Raw genomic sequence first — 20,461 nt, 5'->3', positions numbered from 1 at the left:
CTCAGAAATCGTGTAGGATGTAACTCATTAGTCACATCTATAGTGCAGAGAACTGACTTTATTGTAACACATAGGTTACCAGAGGATGACCTTTGTGTCAGATAAGCAGATAGGCCTGTTGAATGGATTAATGGTGGATAACTTTTCTTCCTGAGTTGTTCGAATGAACATAAGTGGTTTCCTGAGCTTAGCCAGTCCAGCATGAGACGTGTTAATATGTGACTCATCCCAACATAGGGTGTAAAACTGAACAACTAATAGCAATTTTGAAGGGAACAGTGAGTGTGAGCTGGCTTCAACCCATTGTTGCTTTCCAGTGGCAGGGGCTTCCCAGCACTGTGGTGGGGAGCGTACTACAGAGACCGGTAGTGACCTCCTCCTCGTGATGGAACTGCATACGCGTATTCCCTGCTATTGTGGTTTCAGTACATTGCAGAATCATGCTGCTAAATCAAGCGTCCCATGTAACACCAAGTATCTTAATATACAGAGAAGGCAAGGAAAAAGAGATAGTGTCCCCGCTGCCATTTTGCATGAAAGGAGACATTTTGCATCTCGCTGTTGCAGTGTGAGCAAGATGGGCATGTCCTGGCCCATGTGTGACAAAATTTGCAAGGGGCAACACATCAGGATGGTGGAAAAGAGAAAGGGGAAAGCATTTTGCTTGCCTCAGAGGCTTTGTGCAAGGAAATGAGCTGCTGCAATCTCTAGGCTTCACATCACCTGTCCCTTGCTTTCTCTCCCATCATTTCTTTCCACTGATTCTAGCTGTGGAGCACCAAGTGGGCCAGCCTGCAAAGCCCGGGGCACCCAGTCTGCACTGAGCCTTCTGCTCCTGCACACATTATCTCTCTGCACGAGCAAGTCTCCTTTGCTTTCGCTCTCTGTGAGTCTCAGCACTGTAATCTTAGTGTTAACCTTCACTTCCTCTTTGCCTTCCTTAATTACCAGCCATGTAGGATGATGTTGTCATATGTACACATAACCACTGACTCACCCTCTGCCCGCCTCTTCCTTTCCGCGTGCAAACATTCCTCTGCTTATGCTCTCCAAATGATTTTCCATTTTCCCTTTCCAGATGTACAGGCTTCAGAGCCTTTAGCACTGTAAGAGCCAGGCCTGATGCTGGGTGGTCCACTGAAGTCAACTGTAGAAAGAGAGTCCATGCTCTGTGTATCGTCCACAGCCAGATCCATCTCCCTGCTCCCACTGTGGTTTGGGGTAAGCCCTCCTAACTGTTTTGCTGCTCTGACTCTAAGGTTTTCATCTCCAGACTCCACCAGGGAGCATTAGGGGTTTCCCCTGAATCACGTGGCCTGCCTCCTCTTCGTCATCCTCCGCTGCTCATGTCATCCCCGTGCAGCAGCTTCGTTCAGGAGCAGCACTTTGCTGGGGAGAGGAGAAAAGCTCTAGCTAGGGATGAGGGATTGCCACTGCCACCAGCCCTTCCACCATCCACAGCATGAACGCAGTGCTGCACCTGATGGTCCTGGAGTGGAAGTATTTCAGGATTTAACTGAGCATTTTAGAACACGGGGCTTTTTGACTGAATGTTTTTTTTTAAAAAAAAAAAAAAAGCCCCTTTGCAGTGCTGTGCTGTCATACTCCAGAATCACATCGTGTGTAAGTACAGAGTTAGCGGGGTTTTCATGTGAGCAGCGTGCAGGGCTTAATCACATGTTTCTTAGTTGTAGTGCGCAAGTTTTGGAGTATTGTGGTTAAAAATCAGTAGCTGACAACTTCAAAACTCATCTGAAAATTAGGCCTGTTCTTGAAATCCTAGGATGAAAAATCAAAAAAAAAAAAAGTTTAAAAAGGGTAATCTGAGGACCACTGGGAAATCTCACCCATACTCTGTCTTCCCTGGAATCTTTTTTTCCCACAGAAGTTTAGAATCACCTTTTCTTGGTAGGATGGGTCTGTCCAGGTAGCCTGGGCGCTCGTAGGAGCCGCTTGCTGGGCCCCTGCCTCCCTCTGCCTGGGCTTATGTCCCTCTGCAATCCACTGCAGCCCTTGGCACGTGGGCTGCTACCTTGGGCAGAAACCCGGAATGTCGCCTGCAGCAAGACAACAGATGCATCTTAGGAAGTAAAGGAAGTCATAATCCTGAATGGTTTTGACTCAGGAGGAAGAAGGGAAGTGATATTCCTGTTTTCTATGCTCTCCTTTCTCCTGTGTCTTTCTCATGAAGGAAGATGTGTCAGAAGCGACTTGATTGACTGAGTTATATTTAGCCACTTTCTTTTCCATGTTATCTAGTTAACTCTTCTGCTTCCTTCAGCGACAATGCCTGTAAACAACTGTAAGAGAAGCCCATTGGCAAACTCTCCGAAACTGTAACAGGAAGAAATCTCGCCAAAGGAAGCAGCCCAGAGGTAGTGTCAGCCCTGTGCGGTTTGCAGATAGCCGTACGGTGACACAGCTGGACTGTCGCCACCTCAAAGCCTAACAGGAAAGAGTAAAATACAAGTAAACAGGTTATTCCTTTTCTGTTTGCATCATCCATTTACAGGTCTGTAAACGCCTGGGCTGATCAGAGGACTGTGCAACTCATCAGAGATGTTTTCTACCCCTCTGAATATCACAATTTTCCTTTAGATTGTGCATGCTGATTCTTACCCTTTCTAGAAGGGTGACATTTGGGAGAAGATGTAGCCCTCTGAGTGCCCTCTCTGCACAGCAGGGAGGTAACTGCACGTGTCTTATGCTGAAGGTTGAGTTTTTGCATACACTGTGAGGTTTGCCTTTTTCTGTAAGTCTCCTCTTCAGCATGGTCCCAGTACACTGCAGTCCCCAGGTGCTTTTCTCCCAGATCTTTACCAAACCATTGGTTTCTTACTGTATTTTTTATATTAGGTAATTCCCACCTTAGAAGTGTGTAAACTTATATGTTCTCCTTTCTGAATTGCTTCTCTTTTTTTTCGGATGTCTTCTCCAGCTTCCCAGCCTGTTTGGACTCTAACCCTGGCCTTCAGTAACCCTCCTGCTCTGGGGTCCAGGCTCAAGAAGTTGCATTAGGTCTTTTGTATCCAGCTCTACACAACAGCAATCGCAGAGTCTGGTGTTTGCTTTGGCTCTAGTAGGGCTTTAGCAAAGTCATATCAGCTTGGCCTGCCGCTGTTAGTGGAGCTGAAAAGAGGTCAACTTATTGGATTAGGTGAGTAGACTTCATTCGCAGACATGTCCTTTTCTTTTGGTGTCTTCTGTCCTTGCTACCTGCAGAACGGTGCTGCTTGGATCCTCTGTGCAAAATCCGGACATTTCTCCCATGGGAAGAGCATGGAGCAATGTCCCTGCTAGTGGTGTGGGGGCTTGTTTAGAGAAGGGGTTTCCGTGTGAAATCCCCAGGCATGCTGTGGAATGTGTGACGTGTTCTCAGGGTGTGCCCAGCCCCCGGAGTGTGTGGTGACAAGGCAAGGCTGCTTTGCTATCTCAACTCTTTCAGTTTCCTTCCTGATGCCTTGAGAAAATGAAGCACATTTGTTTGTTTATGCATCCTACTCCTCGTCTGGCAGAGATCCCAGCTCACAGAAATGTGGAAGAGGAAATCCTCCTCAAAGCTGTTAAATATTGGCAGGATTTTTCCCAGCCCGGAGCCGACACGCTTGTGTCACCCACTCCCGCCCACTGAAATCCTCCTCCCTCTAATCCTCTCAAAAGCATCACAACGTAGCACCTCCCGTTGCATGAGCAGGTGGCAGCTTGCCTCCCTCCAGCTCTGCCCTCGCTGGCAAAACAAAACGGGAGCCCTGCTGCGTGCAGCCCCACTCAGGGCCACGCACCAGTCCCCGGCCAGGGCAGAATCCATGCTTCCCGTCACCTTGGGTGCTGAACCACCCGGGTGGGTGGCCCAGCAGCAGGCGATGTCGCAGGCGCCTGCTGATCTCTCCCTGCATGGCTTTTCTCTGGGACAGCCCCATAGCATTGTCTGCAAATGTTGGATTGTTCCTTCCCACCGGCTCTCTTTGTAGTGGATGATCAGCTGCTGCTTTTATTTCCTTGGCTCATATGAACACCTTACCAGCAAAGGCAGTATTGCAAACACTAGGGCTGGAGTCATGAGTGCCCTGAATGCTCTTCTGCGCCCCAGCTTGCACAATCCCGTGGCTTTCAAGGGAATTTCCTCTTCTCCTGGAGCCCTGGGAAGCCTGGGCTCACCTGGAGGAACAGGTGAGCCTGTTCACCTTGGCTTGACGCCCATGGAGCAAAGGGAGGCAGCCTGAGCTGCTCATCTTGTGACTTTGGGTACCCCGCTTTGGGACATGGGACCTGACTTGTATCAACTATTTACCTCGCTATTCAACTTCTTATAACAGCAGACAAATCAAGTGGGCCCAAAGGCCGCTTGGAGATTTTGACCTAAATCCGATACAGTTGTTCCAGTTAAGAACAGTCACAAGACCTAAAATCTAATCTGAGATGTTTCAAAGAGATGATGCTTGAGGGAGACCCTCTAGAGCTGTTACCTCCTGTGTGCTCCAGCTGTGTTGCAGCTCATGCTCGAGGCCTTGCAGCCCATTGTACCAACTCACTTTCTGGCCCTAAGCACATCCCCTCATCCTCTGCTGTCATGTGCTTTGTTGGTTACAAAGAATGATGCAGAGGTTGTGTGTTGGGCATGTTGAATGGAAAATCTGCTGAACTTTCTTCCTTTTCCTGCTATGACGATAGAGTGACAAAAGCCCTTGTTTGGCTTCCGCTTGCCCTTACCATGACATGTACCAAGAATGAGCGTGTTTGCAGGCCAAGAGCTGGGAAGGCAAGGTGATTTTTTCAAGCTGAGCTCTGAGACAGAACAGAGCAGGTGGTCGAAGCACAGTTTACCAGATATTGCTCACCCTGGCAGGTGCATGGAGGACTGGAGGTGGAAGATGGCCCTCTCTGTTGACTTATCTGCCCTCTCTGCTTCTACAAAGAAACTTTGAAGAAGGCTCAGCAGAAAGAAAAGAAACCTCAGTGAGTTTTGTAGCCTTAGTGAAGTTTTCTGCCCAGCCCAGAAACTGATGATCTGGCACTGCCAGTTGGCACCTGTTGCTCTCCTGTTTAATTATCAAACCCTGGGGAGGCCTCTCCCATCAGCCTCCCACCTGGCAAAAGCAAAACTGCTTCTTTTACGGCTTTCTTGGCTAGGTGAGGTGTAAACAGTGAGCTTGCAGAAGACAACAAGTTGCTGATGGATCCTGCTGCCCACCAGACAGGTGGCTGGATTATCTCACGTACTGTGGTGCACTTCCCAGTGTGAGGAGAAGGAGGTTGGCAAGAGGCAGCAGGAAAGGAGAGGTCTATTTTATTGGCAAGTACTTCGGCTTCAGGGCATCCCCATAAAATGGTGCAAGAACATTCTTGTGATGGCAGAAGAATCAGAGGGAGACCAAAAAATCACTTGGTGGCTGGAGACAACTGGCCTCCAACTTAGCAGGACATAAATGTTGGTCTCTGAGTTGTCGTGCAAAGGGTAGGCACAGGGAGTCCCATGTGGCCAACTGAGATGTCAGAGGCTGCCCGTGGAGGGGAACATTAGCCCGTGGCTTCCTCCTGGCCTGCTCCAGCATCGCAAGAAGGAGATGTGGAAGTGAGGCAGCTGGATTGGCCTCTGCAGGACTTTGTGGGCACTTACTTCTCTGTCACTTGTGGACAATGAGCAAGATTGCCCTTTGGGGGGTCAGGGTCACTTGGCACTTGGGTCACTTTGGAGAACATTGGGAAGAGACATGAGAAGTTTCCTCCATGGCTCCCCCACACATTACTTAGGAGCAGTGGTGCTAATATGGGCTTTTAAAGCTCTATTCATCTCTCTCAAACAGAGGTTGGTTTGATGGAAGTGTGTTTTAACAGCCTTCCTGAGGGCAACTTACTATCTCATCTCTTGCCACGTTAATCTTTGGGCTGTCTGGAACTGAAGCAGAAGAGAATTCAACTCTCCTTTTATATATACATATATATATATATATTATTTGATATATATATATATATATATATATATTATTTGAGGAGTATCAGAGCATGTCCTGCAAGACCCTATGACTCTTCTGGCACATCAGGCTATGGAAGGCATTCAGGTCTGCTTCAAACAAAAGTGACCCCTTGTCTTCCAGAGCTTGCAGTAAGTTTCCCACCACCTTCCTCAATTCACATGCCTTGCCTTTTGCAGAAGTGAGTGAGCATTACATGAACTGTGGCAAGTAGTTGAATTGACTGGAAGAGGAGCATTTTTGAGGATAGGTCAGGGGATGCAAGCATTGCAAAACAGATTTAGAAGTACGCACACTGAGATGAACAGTCATGAGTATCTAAAATGCTCAGGGACAATATCTGTAACCGCAGTCTCCGCTTCATCTTAATTAGTTGTTGCAATTTCCTGAATGTGGCAGAAATGACTGTATGGCAGGAGTGCTACAGAATGCATGTGCATTCAAAGCAGTCCAATATACCCAATAATTGTGCTGGTGGTGATGCCAGTCAATCCTGAAGGGACAAAGACAAAGCTTCAAGCCCCGAGGTCTGACCCAGTGTGCTTGCTGTGGGATCAGAGGTTGAGAAATAGGGCAAGGAAGGAACAAACACATTTCTTTTACGTCCCACTGCTGTTCAGAGCTCTGGAGACCAGACAGTCCCAACTTCCCTATGGGGAAGCTGAAATGGGCAAAACCAAATATTCAGAGCTGCACAGTGGAATTATAAGGCCAGAAAGTTACCACCTCCCTGTCGGATTGCAGTATAGTTTTAGGCCCAAGAAAAATGTACACAATAAGTGAGGCATTTGATATACATCAGTGCTGAGCAAAGCAGGTTAATCAATATGCTTATACCTATGACCCTCAACTGATTGCAATCTGGGTATCTCTCATTACTTAAGAGATAACTGTATTCTTTCATTATGACTGAGCTATATCCTCTGAGTAGTCTAACCTTTCAAACAGTTGTCTTTTTTTTTAAACCAAAAACTAATTCTTATTTAAAACCATGTGGTTTTACAGGCTGGTATGATGTGTAGCAATTATAGCGCAGCCACTCCTGTCACGGTATGAATTAGCAGTTTCTCACTTGACCTCAGGCTCCTGATGAGCACAGATACTCTGGCAGCCTGCCGGACCCTGGGCACCACTGGACCGACTGGCTCCTCCTCTGCCAGCCGTGGAGGGAGGGAAGGAGCTCCCGGTGCAGGTAGATGGTTTTGCCCCATTTCTCATGTAGAGCTCCTGGCTGATCTTCTGCAAAGACATGTGCTTGCAAGAGCCGTCCAGTCTTTACCCACTCACTTCCCTTATCCATTTAAGTACTGCCTCGATACCTTCTTTGAGCCTTTTAGGAATGGTCTTTAGCAGCAGGCAGCTTTCCTGCCTTCTCTGCTTCTGCGCCTGACTGCAGCTTCAGAGCTGGGGTTTGGTTGTGTTGTCCGTCTCTTTGTGATCAGCTGTGTTTACGATACATGGCAGGCATACGTACGAACCATGACAAGGGTAGAGTAGCTATTCGTTACCCAGAAAAGCCTATTTCCACTAAGATCAGGTTTTAGATAGTGATTCAGCTGCTTCTGTCATTCTGAAACAGCTTTCTTTACACCTTAGTGTCGCGCGGCGCTGAAGCCTTGTAGGATCTGCAGCCTGCTTCTCGGGACCGCTCACCAGTGACTCTGGTGTCTGCTGATGGTGACCGTTCGGCCGCAGCTGCGTGCAAGTATCTGGGAGAGTCCAGAAGGTTGATGAGGGTGAGCTCTTTCCACCTGCTCCTCATGTTATTGCTGCTGTTCTCAATCACCCCAGCAAGATGTAAGGTGGAATGTCATGGAGCAGGGGCACTGAGCCTGCCCTGCTTCTGAAAAGGACACGCCTCAGAAACGGAGTTTAACGTAACTTCAAGTGTAGTCAGGAGGTTGCTCGGGTTGTTGCAGGTAATGGGGAGACAGCAGGACCTTGCTCTTCTTGTAAAGGGTGGATGCTGCTGGCAACAACATGCAGTCTAGGCTGGAGACTTTCCAGAGCTGATGAGCAGCCACCAAAATTAGCCCTTCAAGTGGTCAAATTGGTGCTACTTGCACCAGTAAAACAAGTTTATTCTGGCTATAGGAAGTGACGGATGGAGAAGCAGATCAACCAGTATTTCCATTTGCTGCACTTAGTCCCAAGTGATATCTGAAACCAAATCTCATCTGTTTGTCCCAATTCAGATATATGTGCCCTGCTAATATTCTGTGCTGCTGGTGGTAAACCCAATATCAGACACTGAGCAAAACAGAAAGCTGAAATTAACTCATCAGGTAAGGGACAATAAGGCCTTTGTCCTCCCTTTGAGATATGGCCTTTAAGATCTTGAGACCTTATTGTCCTTTGCCAAACACATTCTAGCTCTCTCTCACTCTTGTTTCCAAGGTGGACAGGCAGTAACTGTGACTCACGCCCGGTGATGAGGTGTGTGGCATCTAAAAACCGCAAGCTCATTACCCACCGTTATTGGTAAAAGTTTGTGGTAGTGAAGGAGATGACTTGTAAAGAGACATGAAAGGAGCTTAGATGTTTCTATTCATTGACTCCTGTGCTGTCTTAAAGACAAACAGCTCCTGGTCCGTTGTGCTCTGTGCTGTTGTCTATAGTTTCTTCTGCTATGAACACTGCTGTGGTGGGACACACAGGACATGTGTCCCACAGCCCCAAGGTCTACGTCTTGGGGCTGCCAATAAAAGAGCAGATTTCCTCAGACCGATTCATGAAAAAGTGAGAAAAGATCAAGGATGATTTGGCACCCAAGGGATGATTGTGGCTCTCACCTCAGCCTTGTGATGTTCTCCTTCACTTTACACATGTGGGGAGGTGGAAAAGAGGAAGGAGGGGGGAATCTCTGTAATTTATATGACATTTGTGTGTTGAGTAGTTCATACTGCATGTGTTTATTGAATGTAAGGCATAGTGTAAGTGGTGACTGCTTAAAATAGGAGATGATTTAATAATAGTGGTTACTGCTTTGATGACTGTATTCTGTGAAATTGGTCTCCTGCGAGGGTCAGACTATGAGGTCTCCACATGTCAGGGATGTTTATGTCAAGCAATTAACCTCTGGAAAATAATTATTTCAACCTTTATTTCAAGACAAGAAGTTTGTCTATGTATGCGCCTATATTTATATATGTATCTCCTAGGTCAGACTCAAAGTATACAGGAGCCACTGAGTGAAATGCCCTCTTCTACTGTAAACAAGGAGAAAAAGTTGATCCTTTCCAAGGTACAAATCCAGTAGCCCTTTAGGCTTAAGCTTTTTTATAGAGTGTGCACCTCTTCACATTGCTGACATCATCCATCCCATGTTGGCCAAAGTTGGGAACAAGCCTGTTAGGAAGGACCTGACTCACATATCTTTGGGGTGAGCTGATCTGCAAAAGTATGTGAAAGTATCTACTCAAATACGGTTAAACCAGGATCCCGCTTTCCAAAGGGACACTGTGACTCCAACTTTACAAAAGAAATTTTTGTTAACTTTTAGGGAAGGAACCATTCTCATTTCAGCCAAAGAGCATGACAGTGTGCAGCTTTGGGTAGCGTGGCAGCTGTCTTTGGCCTCAGTAGCAGGCAGAGCAGCAGGTTGGTAACCAGCGGTAAAAGCCTCAAATGCCCCTTGCAGCTGGGCAGTGGCACCCTGGAGGTACAAGTCAGCCTAGGACTTTTCAGTCCCAAGATAACAAAAAGCTGCTTTCCAGCCCCAAACAAGTGGGTGCTTCAGCATGGAGACTTCCTGCCTCAAAGTACATGGAAAGCTGCCCAAAGCCCAAGAAGTTTCCTGAGCTTCCTTTGGCACCCAAGCCCCATGGCATGCTTGGTGGGGACAGCAAAGCTCCAGGAGCTTGAGAGCCCCTGAGAGAACTTGGCATTGACAGCCTGAAGTCTGGAGCCTTCACTGTGTGTTTCGCTGAATTGTCAAATAATGTCCTTATGCCTTTAGTATAAATACATAAATACTTCTTAACAACCAGCTTGGTGTGCCCAGTCAGCAGTGAGGGAGGTTGCTGGAGTTCATGGGGAGCAAGGTCGTCAAGCTGCCCTTGAAACCCACCCCTCTACAACTACACGTGGCCCCTTGGCATCAGCAGCTCTGCCCCTCACAGCACACCCGTGGTAAGGAGGGTTTGTGTCTGCAGTAGGTTCTCGTGTGCTTAGCTCTCATGCTGCCCTCAGCCCGGGCAAGGCAGCCCTCCTCCTCAGCAACAACGGGCAGAGGGATGCGCAGGCAGGAGCCGTCAAGAGCTCACGTGCCTCTAGGCTGTGCTGGGAGTGAGGGCAGGTTGCGTGCGGGTGCACGTGGAGGTCAGGCCTGTGGGGCTCTCTGGGATGTGTGTGCTTGGCTAGACCTGCTAGAAGCCTTGTGGGACCTGTCTGAGTCACCCCAGCAGGTCTGAGAAAAGAGGGGCAGACCTGCAGGTCTCACTTGATCCAGCAGAGAGAACCTACCAAAAACAAAGTCTCTGTGTTTTCCCAAACTGTACATGCTTGGATTTTAGGGTCAAGCCAATTTTGAGTCTGTGAGTCTGGGTGCGCATGCTTGAGGGGGGGTTCTCCTTCAACACAACATCTCTGAGAGCTGGCATCAAGATGTAGATGCCCCAGTAGCTGCCCCCTCATTCAGGCTTCAGCAGTCTGCAGCAAGCTAGCACAGCCAGTTCTTATCATTTCCGTTAAAAGCTGCTCCTAAAAAAAAAAAGCCATAGGGACTACAGGGCCAGTATTTCTGCTGTCTGGGGCAGTCTTTTAGGTCCTTTCCTGTCTGTTTTTCTTTGCCTTTACCTATCCGACAGTATTTACGAGAATCAGTCCAAAAGCAGTTTCTTGCAGCTCCCTCACTTCCATCAAATTTGCTCTCTCAGGCAAAGAGCTCTTTAGCAGATCTGTTCTCTTCATTCTCCAAGTGGCTTTGAGACACCTGAGGTATCTTCCTGATTTAACAGATAGTTATTTTAGCAAACATACAGCACATTTTTATTATATACAAATACTGTCAAATAAATAGAGAAACCCAGGGTTTCTCTGCATCTGAGCAACTTTGGCTTTTGTTTTTGTTCTCCTCAAGGGCTCCACGCATCCAGTGTTTTCTCCAGTGTTAGGAAAATCCATCCTAGATAGCAAAATAAGTGCGCAGAGCTCCCAAGAGAGAAACATGGCATGCACTGTATAAAGCCCATTTGCACTGTGATTTATCTTACTCCAGTTGAGACTTTCCATAGCCCCAAGACGGGAGGTTAAGCTAGTCTTCTGGTACAAGTACAGCTTGCAAGAACAAGCCTCCCACAGGTGGATGTATTGGTAGCTGTCTCTAGTTTGGTGTTGGTGGTAGGAAAAGCCGTACTTTACATGTTACATTTTTAGCATGTCATCTTCTACCGGAAGCAGTAGAAGATGGGACTTAGTAGCACAAGGCTAAAGGACAAATCCGTAATGGTGGCATTGGCATTGGTCCATAGAGCGATGTTATGTGGAGCAAAGAAGTAGAACATCGTGATGAGACTGACTGTCTCATCGTTGTGCTGGAGAGTTTGCTCCCAGAGGACCTCACTGGTTTTGTCATCTCTCTTCCCCAAGATCAGCTTTAATGAGTCTTTTTTGTCCAGCTGAGAAGAACTGATATCACCCTTCAAGGACACCAGGTAGAGGCCATCGCAGGGGATCATGATGGAGCCATTTCTGATAAGAATAGACCCTCTCTCGGCACTGAGATTTATGGCAATTCCTTTGATGCTTTTACCTGGAATGGAAGGAAGCAAAGGAAGTCCAATGAAGGTGAGCGCTTCTTGAGAAGTGGGTGGTTATTATAAAGAACGACTGCAGGAAGGGTGGGAAAATATTGTAAAGGAAGAGTGTGAAATACAGATTAGATCCTGAGCAAGCTGCACCTTTTGGACTAGAGCTCCAGTTCATATGAATGATCTCCCCAAGCTTCTGCTTGGGCACTATTTCCTGCATTTCCTTCTTAAAAATACAGACATGTATGTACAGCATGCCCTGAGTTCAGGAAGCACAGGTTCCTCAAAAGAACAGAAAATAACAGCAGTAAACAAAAAGATGGAAAAGTGACAACAGTTGAAAGGAAAAGAGAAAGAGCTTGGTCTGGAGATGCTAACAACAGAAATCTGTGTCTTTGGGTTTGGGTGTTTTTAGTTAAGACAGGATAAAAGTGCAGCCTAGAGAGTGAAGAGGAAGAAGCACATTAAGAGAGAGCAGAGACAGGGAAAATTAAAGCCAGGATGCAGTGAGAGAGGTTTTCTCCAGGAATGAGCAGTGACCTTACTCTGAACTGTGTTGGGAATGTATGTGCATTGCAGAGACACTGGGGGGACGCCGATGCAAAGACTTTCCAGGTCTCCTACCAGGCAAAGCAGCCCCTCCTGGCCGAGGCCAATTTTCCCAAACTTGGAAAAGGAGCTTTTTTTCTGAACAATACCAGGTTACATTCCCTGCTACCCATATAATCTCCACTGGAATTGTAACCATCAGTTGTATTTTAAACACGATTTATGTGTTTTAATAGTTTTTTTTCTCTTGCCGAGACATGTGCCTGGGCAAAATGGGCAGTGCTGCTTGATGTGCAGAGCTCTGCCCGCTCTGTTCTGCGGCACTACTGCACAGCAAATCACTTACATTTTCCATAAGCCAGGAACTTCTTCACTTATTTCAAGAAAACACCGTAATTCTCAAGAACACCTTTCAGAGTGGAGACTTGTGTTCTAGATGCAGCCCAACCTGCGCTCCCCCGGGAGAGCCCATCTCAGCCAACTTGCTGGAGCAGATTCCGCCCGTCCCCCCACCTGACCGCCCTCCGGCCTCTTCCTCCACGGCGACAAAACCCCGGGATCTGACACGAGGCGCAGAACACTCCTTGGGGGCACCGGGAGCCACCGGGGAAGCGCGGGCAGCGCCACGGGGTGCAGAGCCGCGGGGGGCCCTGGGCCGCCCTCCCTCCCGGCCGAGCGCCACCAACCTGAGAACTTCACGTGGGTCCACGGGGCTTGGTCGCCGCTGGGCTGCAAAGCAGGAGAGAGATGCGCGTTAGGGAGCCGGCGGGGCGGAGGGCCGCGCACCGGGGCGGGCCCGGCGCCGCTTCCGCTTCCCGCTGGCACCGGGCACCGGCCCCGTTCGCTGCCGCTTTGCACCCGCTTTTGCGTTTACGGACGTTACTAAACCCGGAACGCGTCGCATGCGGCTGCCATAGGGCGCCCGTCTCGCGGCGGACTCGGCTGAGATGCCCTTCAAGTCGACTTGCGTTTCATGAGTAAAGCAGAAAAAGCGAAGGCGAGCGCAGAAGCGCGTCTGGCTAATCCAATATGCAAAATGCGACACGTCTCTATTAGATTTTTTTTTTTAAATCTGAACTTTGCATCTCAAACCCATCTCATGTTAACCACAGGAGGCCCAAATCTGCAGTCGCTTCACAACCACAAGTCCTCAGCCTCTTGCCTGATTAAAGAGTGAAAGGTTAGGCTCGCTGCTCCCTTTTCTCTTCTTTCTTTATGCCATAGGGGCTTCCTAGGGGAAGAAAACGACCTAGTCAGTTGCACCCTGGGCAGGTTTTTATGTGCTTAGCCTCGTTTGATGGAGGAGCAGAGCAGCTGGGCGCAGGGGGAGCGCTGCGGGCAGCAGCCCCCAGGAGAAGGACGGACACGCGGCTCGTGGGCACAGGGCCCTGTCCTGGCAGAGCCGAGCGGCCGCTCGATGCCGTGGGGTGGGTGCCGGGTGCGGGCAGTGGGAAAGGCCTCCTCTGGCACCCTCTAGCGCTGCTAGAGCTGGTGTTTTGCGGCTTTTCTTTTCCGCAGGCAACATCCCTTGCAGCCTGTCCTGCCTGGCCGGCAGTAGACAGTCGCTATATGGGCAGGTTAGGTGACAGCAGGCTGTGTGGATGGGTTAGGCAACAACCTTGCAGCTGTAAGAACAGTGACCCCGTTGTTGCTGAGGCACGTGGTCTGTTTTAAATCTCTATTCTGGTCACCACACAGGCATAGGTGAGCTAGTAACAAAGTTCATCATCCCCATTTCACTGTTCTGCCTTTACATAGCGTGCAGGAAAGGATGCCTGGAGAGTCCCAGGCCACAGAGGGACTCCTCAGCAACTGCTTCAGATTTTCCTGCATCATTTCCACACTATTTTGGCCTGTTTGGGATCCCCAGACAGGAGATCTGTTGAGGTGGTTCCCAAAGATCTCATGTTATTATCTAGCTGTTTCTAGAGGACTGTCAGGAGGCAGAAGTTTTGGGTAAAAGTTCATGTTGCCAAAAGAGCAAGTCTCAGAGGACCATCACAAGATGTGCTAACTGTGAGGACCCTTGCGAGCATGTTCCTGACTCCTGTATCACACAAGTTGCAGCCTACTATGCTATGCCAGTGGCTCATACCTTCCCTGCACCAGGAGATAGTAGGAGATACTAGGATTATAGCCATGTGCTCCTTATCTGTGTTAAATTTCCGCAAAATCACTCCTCCTGCCCATTTTCCTGCTCTCAGCAGATAAAAACCCTCTTGCAACGGATCATTAGGAGCCTTTAAACTTCCAAACATGCTGGGGAGTTTTATGTTGTATGCGTTGATCGTTAGGGAGTTTCACACCCTCTAACTCCATCAGGGTGGCCTGGCCTTGGCCTTATCCCACCTGGTCTGCAAGGGGGGGTTACCCCAGGAGACATGGGAAGCCATAAGTGTTGCAGATGCAGAAGTTATCACTAACTCACTGGCATTTTTTAATTTTTTTCCCACTGCTGCATTTTTTTTTTCACTAGCATTTTTTAATTTTTTTTTCCCACTGCTGCTCATTAGGAAATTGCAGCTGAGGCTTGCTCTCCAAGCCTCATCGTGAAGGAAACCAGATTACTGCCCATTTTAGTTAAGCACAGTCTGGGCTGCAGATGCTCTTGTTCCTCTCTTGAGCATGTGCCATAAAACGTTATTGATGCTGTATTTTTACTGAATGATCCCGTATTCAGTATATTGAATATTTAAGAGATCTGAGGGCAACAGCAATTAATCAGTTAGCTTGCTCTTAAAAAAACACAGCATCTTGCTATTGAAGTTATTGATGGAGTCTCCAGCCCTGGAGAGTAGAGGACAGCTCTTCCAAGGAGCAGGCACAGTGCCGTGCCAGGCAGTGTCTCCTTAAACTGCCCTGTGTGGCACGTCAGAGGCACTGTTGGCTCTTCCCTACACTTTTATATGATCAGTGTGAGGCTATACTGCAGAGCCGTGTAAATCCGGGCTGATGAATTTCCCCTGCGTGTGGCCGGGGAGACTTCTCCTGCCCAGCGTGGTGCAATCAGATCAGGAGAGCATGGTCATCTACTTAAAATAATAGAAAGCAGTTTTGAGCCTGCACTTAGCAAGTGTTGCAAACTGAAAGGGTCATCTGGTGGCTCCCAGAGCCTGGGCTTTTCATGCTACAGTAACTGCTCCTTGAGCATCCTGTTTCGGTCACTTCTGTTGTGGAAGGGAAACTCCAGGCATGGACTGTGTCTCCTCCTAAACTCTGCCATCTTGGGCTTGTAAGGCTCACATGTGGCAATGCCAGCCAGTGTCTCCTTCCTCTAGATGAACAGGGTTTGAGAGGATGTTTTTACAGATCTGAGAGGTATTAAGAGACAGGAGACACAGCTGGAGGGACACGAGGGACGTTACTGCATCCTGAGCAGAGCAAGGAAGCTTGCCCTTCTCCTTTGGCTTCCAAGTAGTGAAAGGAGAAGAAAGAGGATGGAACCCAATGGAAAGAGTTAGCTTTTCTCAGGGATTTCATTCTAAAGTTTAGTAACTGCTTAATAACTTGCACAGGGCTTTGGGTTTCCATTAAGCAGCAAGGGACACAGAGCCCTAGGCCATCTAACCCTTGACTGGCTCTGCCAAGGCTAAGTGGGAGGAAAGAGGGAATGCTGCTGAGATGAAACACTGCAATTTTGAGAGCATTCCGAAGCACCCAGAGAAGATGTGGGAGGAGAAGTAGCTAATGCATAAGTGGTGCTGAAATACTGCTGAAAGTCTCTTGGCAATCCAGCAGTCCGCAAACATGTGAAAGAGGAAATAATATTTGCTGCAAGTTTTGCTGAAGTATTCTGTGTTTCAAGTATTTCTGTTGTTTGTACTGAGCTTGGAACAGTGTTATAAAAAGTTACACAGTCTTGCTGATCATATAATCAGTGTCTGTCCTGTGGGCACACACAGATACACTTGCTTTCCTTTGCAGATTACAGCTGACTATTTCCAAAGCCCAGTACATTTTACTGCTGGGGAATGCTGACCTGTGCCAGAGCTCTTGCTAGGATTGTCACACGCTAGCTTGCTTTCTGGCATATCTGCCTGCACACAGGGTATATTAAAAACAGTTCAAGAGACCAATTTTCTTGGTTTTCATCCAAGAAACTTCACTTGTTGAAAACGAGCACTCCTCCAGATGATCCCTTTAATGAAATGAAAATGTGTGTGAGTGGCTACCAAAGGCTGCAGCCTGGGGTAGCACAGGGATCACCGGAGAGGTAGACCTCCCTTGCTGGAAGTTATTTTGAGGGCAGAAGACATTTTTTTTAAAAAAAGCCTGAATGCTTTTTCTTTTCTAAAAAGAAGCCCCTGCAAAGCTTTGCAGGCTAGCAGGCAGCAGGATGAGCACAAGCTCTTACCTTCGAGAGCTGCAGAGCATCTATGCCAAGGTAGATCAAGCAGGCAAGCAGCAATATCCACTGAGCAGCAGCAGACACGAGGTGCAGCGTGTTCCTCCGCAGCTGGCCTCTCTGCCAGCTCTTCCACTCGTTCTCCGCAGCTTCCCTTTCAAGGTCCCTCTGATGCTGATGCCTCTTGGGCTCCGTGTCCGGCAGTTTGTCCATTCTGCTGCTCTGCTCTGCTCTGCACTGCCCGCTGGGGGAAGCAGCCCGGAGCCCAGTGGGGTCGGGGGGAACAAGTGGTGTCTTGTCCCAGGAGCAGAGGTGCAATGAAGACGGTGCCTTCAGGAGAGTGTTTTATGCATGCAGAGAAGCAGGCGGGGGAACTTCTTTGTGACTAATCTGAATTTCCCCTTCCTTTCTTTCTTTCTTTCTTTCTTTACCTTTTTTTTTTTTTTTTTTTTTTTTTTTTTGGTGAATGTGGGGGCTGATTGAGTGCATCCCAGTTCAGTTTTGAGTAAGGCCCTTTGAAAGTAGATGTGTTTATGCTGTTCATGGCTGCATGTGCGCATCTCTTGCCAAGTGATATTTCAAACAATAGCTGCCAGCGGGGTGGGCTTCACATGGTTTCCTGTCAGCCTCTGGTGGCAGCTCGGCAGCATGGACTCCTCACCGAATGCTCCTTAGCAGCATGTGATGCTCCTGAAATCTCTTTTCTGTAAGGGGAATGCTGGGCAGGTGGACAGCGTGGAGGGTGGGAGAGAAAGTGTGCATCTCTCCACATCTTTCTTGGGTAGCCTTAAAACAGTGCCATGTTGCAGGAAGCTTCAGAGGGTGAGAGCTTAGACCTGCTCAGGTGACATCCCTTCCTGCAGTGCCAGCGACCTGCATAGTTCTTGCTATACCCTGCAGCAAGGGCTCCTCCACCAGCTCTTTCGCTTTGTCTCCTCGTGACATTTGCTGGCGAGCTGGTAAAGGTCAGTGGTCTGCAGCCGGGACTGTCTCCTTGTACTCATTTTGGGCGATGTGCTTTGCACCCTCTTTTGGGGCAGTCCAGCCCTGCTGCTTCATCCAGGCTTTTTTTTCTGCTGAAAATTAGCATGTCATGACTGAAGTCAGGCGCCGCTTCCTTGCGGCGACGATCGGGCCCGCTGGGAGGCTTATCGTGAGCCTGCCTTTCAGGGATGACTTGTCAGAGAGTTTCTCTTCCCCAAAAAATTCTCTCTCAACCTGTCACAAGGCCCAGGTCCTGATAGACATGCCCGCGGCTTGCAGGGGAAGCAGAAGTCATGTTCTTATTGTGTCTTTATTTTTCTTTCTTTTCCACTTAAGCAAGGACATTTCCTGTAGACGTAAGTCAAAGGGAGGGGGTATCCCAGGTAAGCAAATTGCCATTAGGTTCATGTGTCCAGGTGCTGCTCTCGGGGGAAAAAAACTCAGTCGTCCACGACCGCTCGGACAAGTCGGGCACACGCTCTGATCCACGAGGCCTTTCAAGAACCAGCCGAAGAAGGTGGTTCAGCTCTCAAAATTCCCACTGCTTCTCGAGGGACACGGGAATGGTCGAGCGCGCCGGGTGGTGCTGGTGCCGTGTGGGGCGTCCCTGCGCGCTCCGCCGCGACATGGAGCATCGCTTCCGAGGCAGGATCTTGACACCTAGTGGCCGGACTGTGCCTGGCCTGGGGAGAGCGGGTGGGACAGCGAGTCCGCGGGGTCTCGGGTTGCTCTGTCCTGCTCCGTCCCCCCTGCAAAGGAAACTTGGGTTTGCCGGTGCTGGTTGCTTTCTGCAAAAATGCTGGGGATGCCGAGTTGAGAAGTCCAAACCAGAGTGATCCTGCAATTCTCACGTTTCCAGTGTGAACCTTGGAACTAGACACAACCACTCTTGCCCATCTCCCTCCCCTCCTTTGTATTTTTATGGGGTGTGTTTCTGAAATAGATGAATATTCTCTGAATGTGGGTGGAGGATATGTGCATACATGTATGGATGCATATATGTATTTCTGAAATTGTCTCGTCATTTCTGTACCCCCACCCCGCCAGTGCAAGTGTCGCTCAGCCTGGGTTAACCACCCTGCTAGCGCCGAAGCTGCATTTCAAATAATGTATTGTGTCTGAAACAGGACAGCTAATTCAGTAGCATCACGAGCACCTAGGCACAGATCAGCTTTCACGGTTTTAATCTCGTCCATCTACCTTGCCTAGGAGGCCATGCAAATCTGGTGGCTTCAAATAGGGACTTTCAGAGCCCTTGCTCCCCATCCCATGGAAAACCTCCCCCTTCGCAGCCCTGGCCTCCCCACTGGGTCTCTGGTTCACTGCCCGCACCCAGCGGTCCCCTCTGTTGGTTTCCTGCAGCAGACACCAGTTGTGCAGGTGTCAGGGTGTTTTCCCCAAGAAATGCCTCTTGGAAACACTCGCAAGAGCTTTATTCCTGAGATCTGGAGGGCACTGGAGCTAGTTAGCTGGAGGGGTGGCTTTTTGTTTGTTTGTTTGCTTGGGGGTTTTTTTTGGCAACAGTATTGTATCTCTCACATTACATGATTGTGTTTTTTTGTCATTTCTGGGCTTTCCCAGCCCAGGGCGATGAGCATTTAAAAAAAAAACCTTATCTAAAACGTGGTGCTACTATTTATTCCTAGTTAAGCTTTGCACGGAGCTCAGGCTGCAGAGCCCAGAGCCTCGTGCCACGAGGTTGCTGCTTTCTGCCCCGCAGAGCAGCAGCAGCGGCCGCGTGGCCCTGGGGACCTCACTGAGCTGCAGCCACACAGCACGGGTGCTCCTCCAAGGACTGCAAGACCCAGTGGGGATCAATTCCTTGACACTGATTAAAAAAATAAGTAAATAGTGCTGCTCTCGTGCTTCTCAAGCACATTAACTATTTTTCAGCCCCAGATTTCCCTTCTGCATGTGCCATCCTCGGCCCTGGCCGATGGCCAGCGCTAACCTCACGTTTGCTTCTTTCGGGGGTTCCTGCCAGCAGAGCCACGGAGCCAGCGGGACGACTGCGTTAGGCAAGAGCCCTCTGGCAGCACAAGCTAGACGAGAGCGATGTGAAAGTGCGGAGAAGCCACCAGTGAAAACACGGTCACTTGTGCAGACCAAGGGCTTCGCGGGGAGATCCCAAAGACATACACCATCTTGCAGTGGGACTTTTTTTTACTATTCACCCTTACCGTGGCTTCAGGTTGATCGCGGGGCAGGGAGAAGGAGCCCAAAGAGCCACGGCACAGCCCTGCGCAAGCCTCCGAGCAGGGGAAGTGACAGGACGTCAAAGATGGGGCGATTAGCAGGCTCTCCACGTCTCGGAAGGCCGTTTGCAGCCCTTTTTTCTCTACGGGAGTTTTTCTATTGCTGACTAATCTCGGCACTGAGCGTTATCTCTTTCCAGTGAGCCCCTGTGGATGTTCCTCTGGGTGGGCTTCATTTACCGTGTGCGAGCTGAGTGGGAAGGGGCTGAGTGTTCAACCATGGCACCTCTGAAAGGTCAAGGTCAACTTAGTCATACCAAGCTCCCCTCTTTTTCTTCAGCAGCCGCTTTGGTCAGAAGTCACACCTAAGTATATCATCATGCCAGAAGATAGCAGGAGATAAAATCAAGTACATCTTTTGACATTTTTCTGCAGGGAAGAAACAAGAGTCTATCGGAAAAGAGATAATTATAGGGCTCTCATGGAAATTATAGGGCTCTCATTTAAAAATGCACCCAGCTACCTTCATTCCCAGTTGTTCCTGGGGGATTAGAAACCCCTATGAGTGACGTGCAAACAGGTTGTGCACCAAGCCTGGCTCTGCCCTGGAAAGGCAAAGGAGGGTTAAGAAGGTGCTTCCAACTGCCTGTCAAACACCATCATCAC

General features: G+C 48.9%; 2 protein-coding genes across 2 annotated transcripts in view; both read right to left on the bottom strand.

Moving 5' to 3' along the window:
* Positions 1 to 1,725: 1,725 nt before the first annotated feature.
* The window catches only part of LOC104572746 (myomegalin), a 111,113-nt gene continuing 92,377 nt past the window's right edge, over positions 1,726 to 20,461 (bottom strand). The window contains exons 38-39 of the mRNA XM_088524556.1: positions 1,900 to 1,968; positions 1,726 to 1,779 (exon numbers count right to left, since the gene is read on the bottom strand). Coding sequence (XP_088380682.1) covers positions 1,726 to 1,779; positions 1,900 to 1,968 — 123 coding nt within the window. The remainder of the gene's footprint in view (positions 1,780 to 1,899; positions 1,969 to 20,461) is intronic.
* Positions 10,760 to 16,829, bottom strand: TNFSF4 (TNF superfamily member 4). Its single transcript, XM_088524570.1, has 3 exons — positions 16,626 to 16,829; positions 12,958 to 13,000; positions 10,760 to 11,724 (listed from the first exon to the last, which is right to left on the bottom strand). Exons 1-3 carry the CDS (start codon positions 16,827 to 16,829, stop codon positions 11,360 to 11,362), a joined length of 612 nt encoding a protein of 203 aa, XP_088380696.1. The 3' UTR covers positions 10,760 to 11,359.

Source organism: Tinamus guttatus, unplaced genomic scaffold (genome assembly GCF_059628265.1).
Source record: "Tinamus guttatus ecotype Peru unplaced genomic scaffold, ASM5962826v1 Tinamus_guttatus_pri_ptg000211l, whole genome shotgun sequence".
Classification (NCBI taxonomy): Eukaryota; Metazoa; Chordata; class Aves; order Tinamiformes; family Tinamidae; genus Tinamus; species Tinamus guttatus.
The sequence above is the reverse complement of the archived record's forward strand: the minus strand, read 5'-3'. Positions and strand labels throughout refer to the sequence as shown.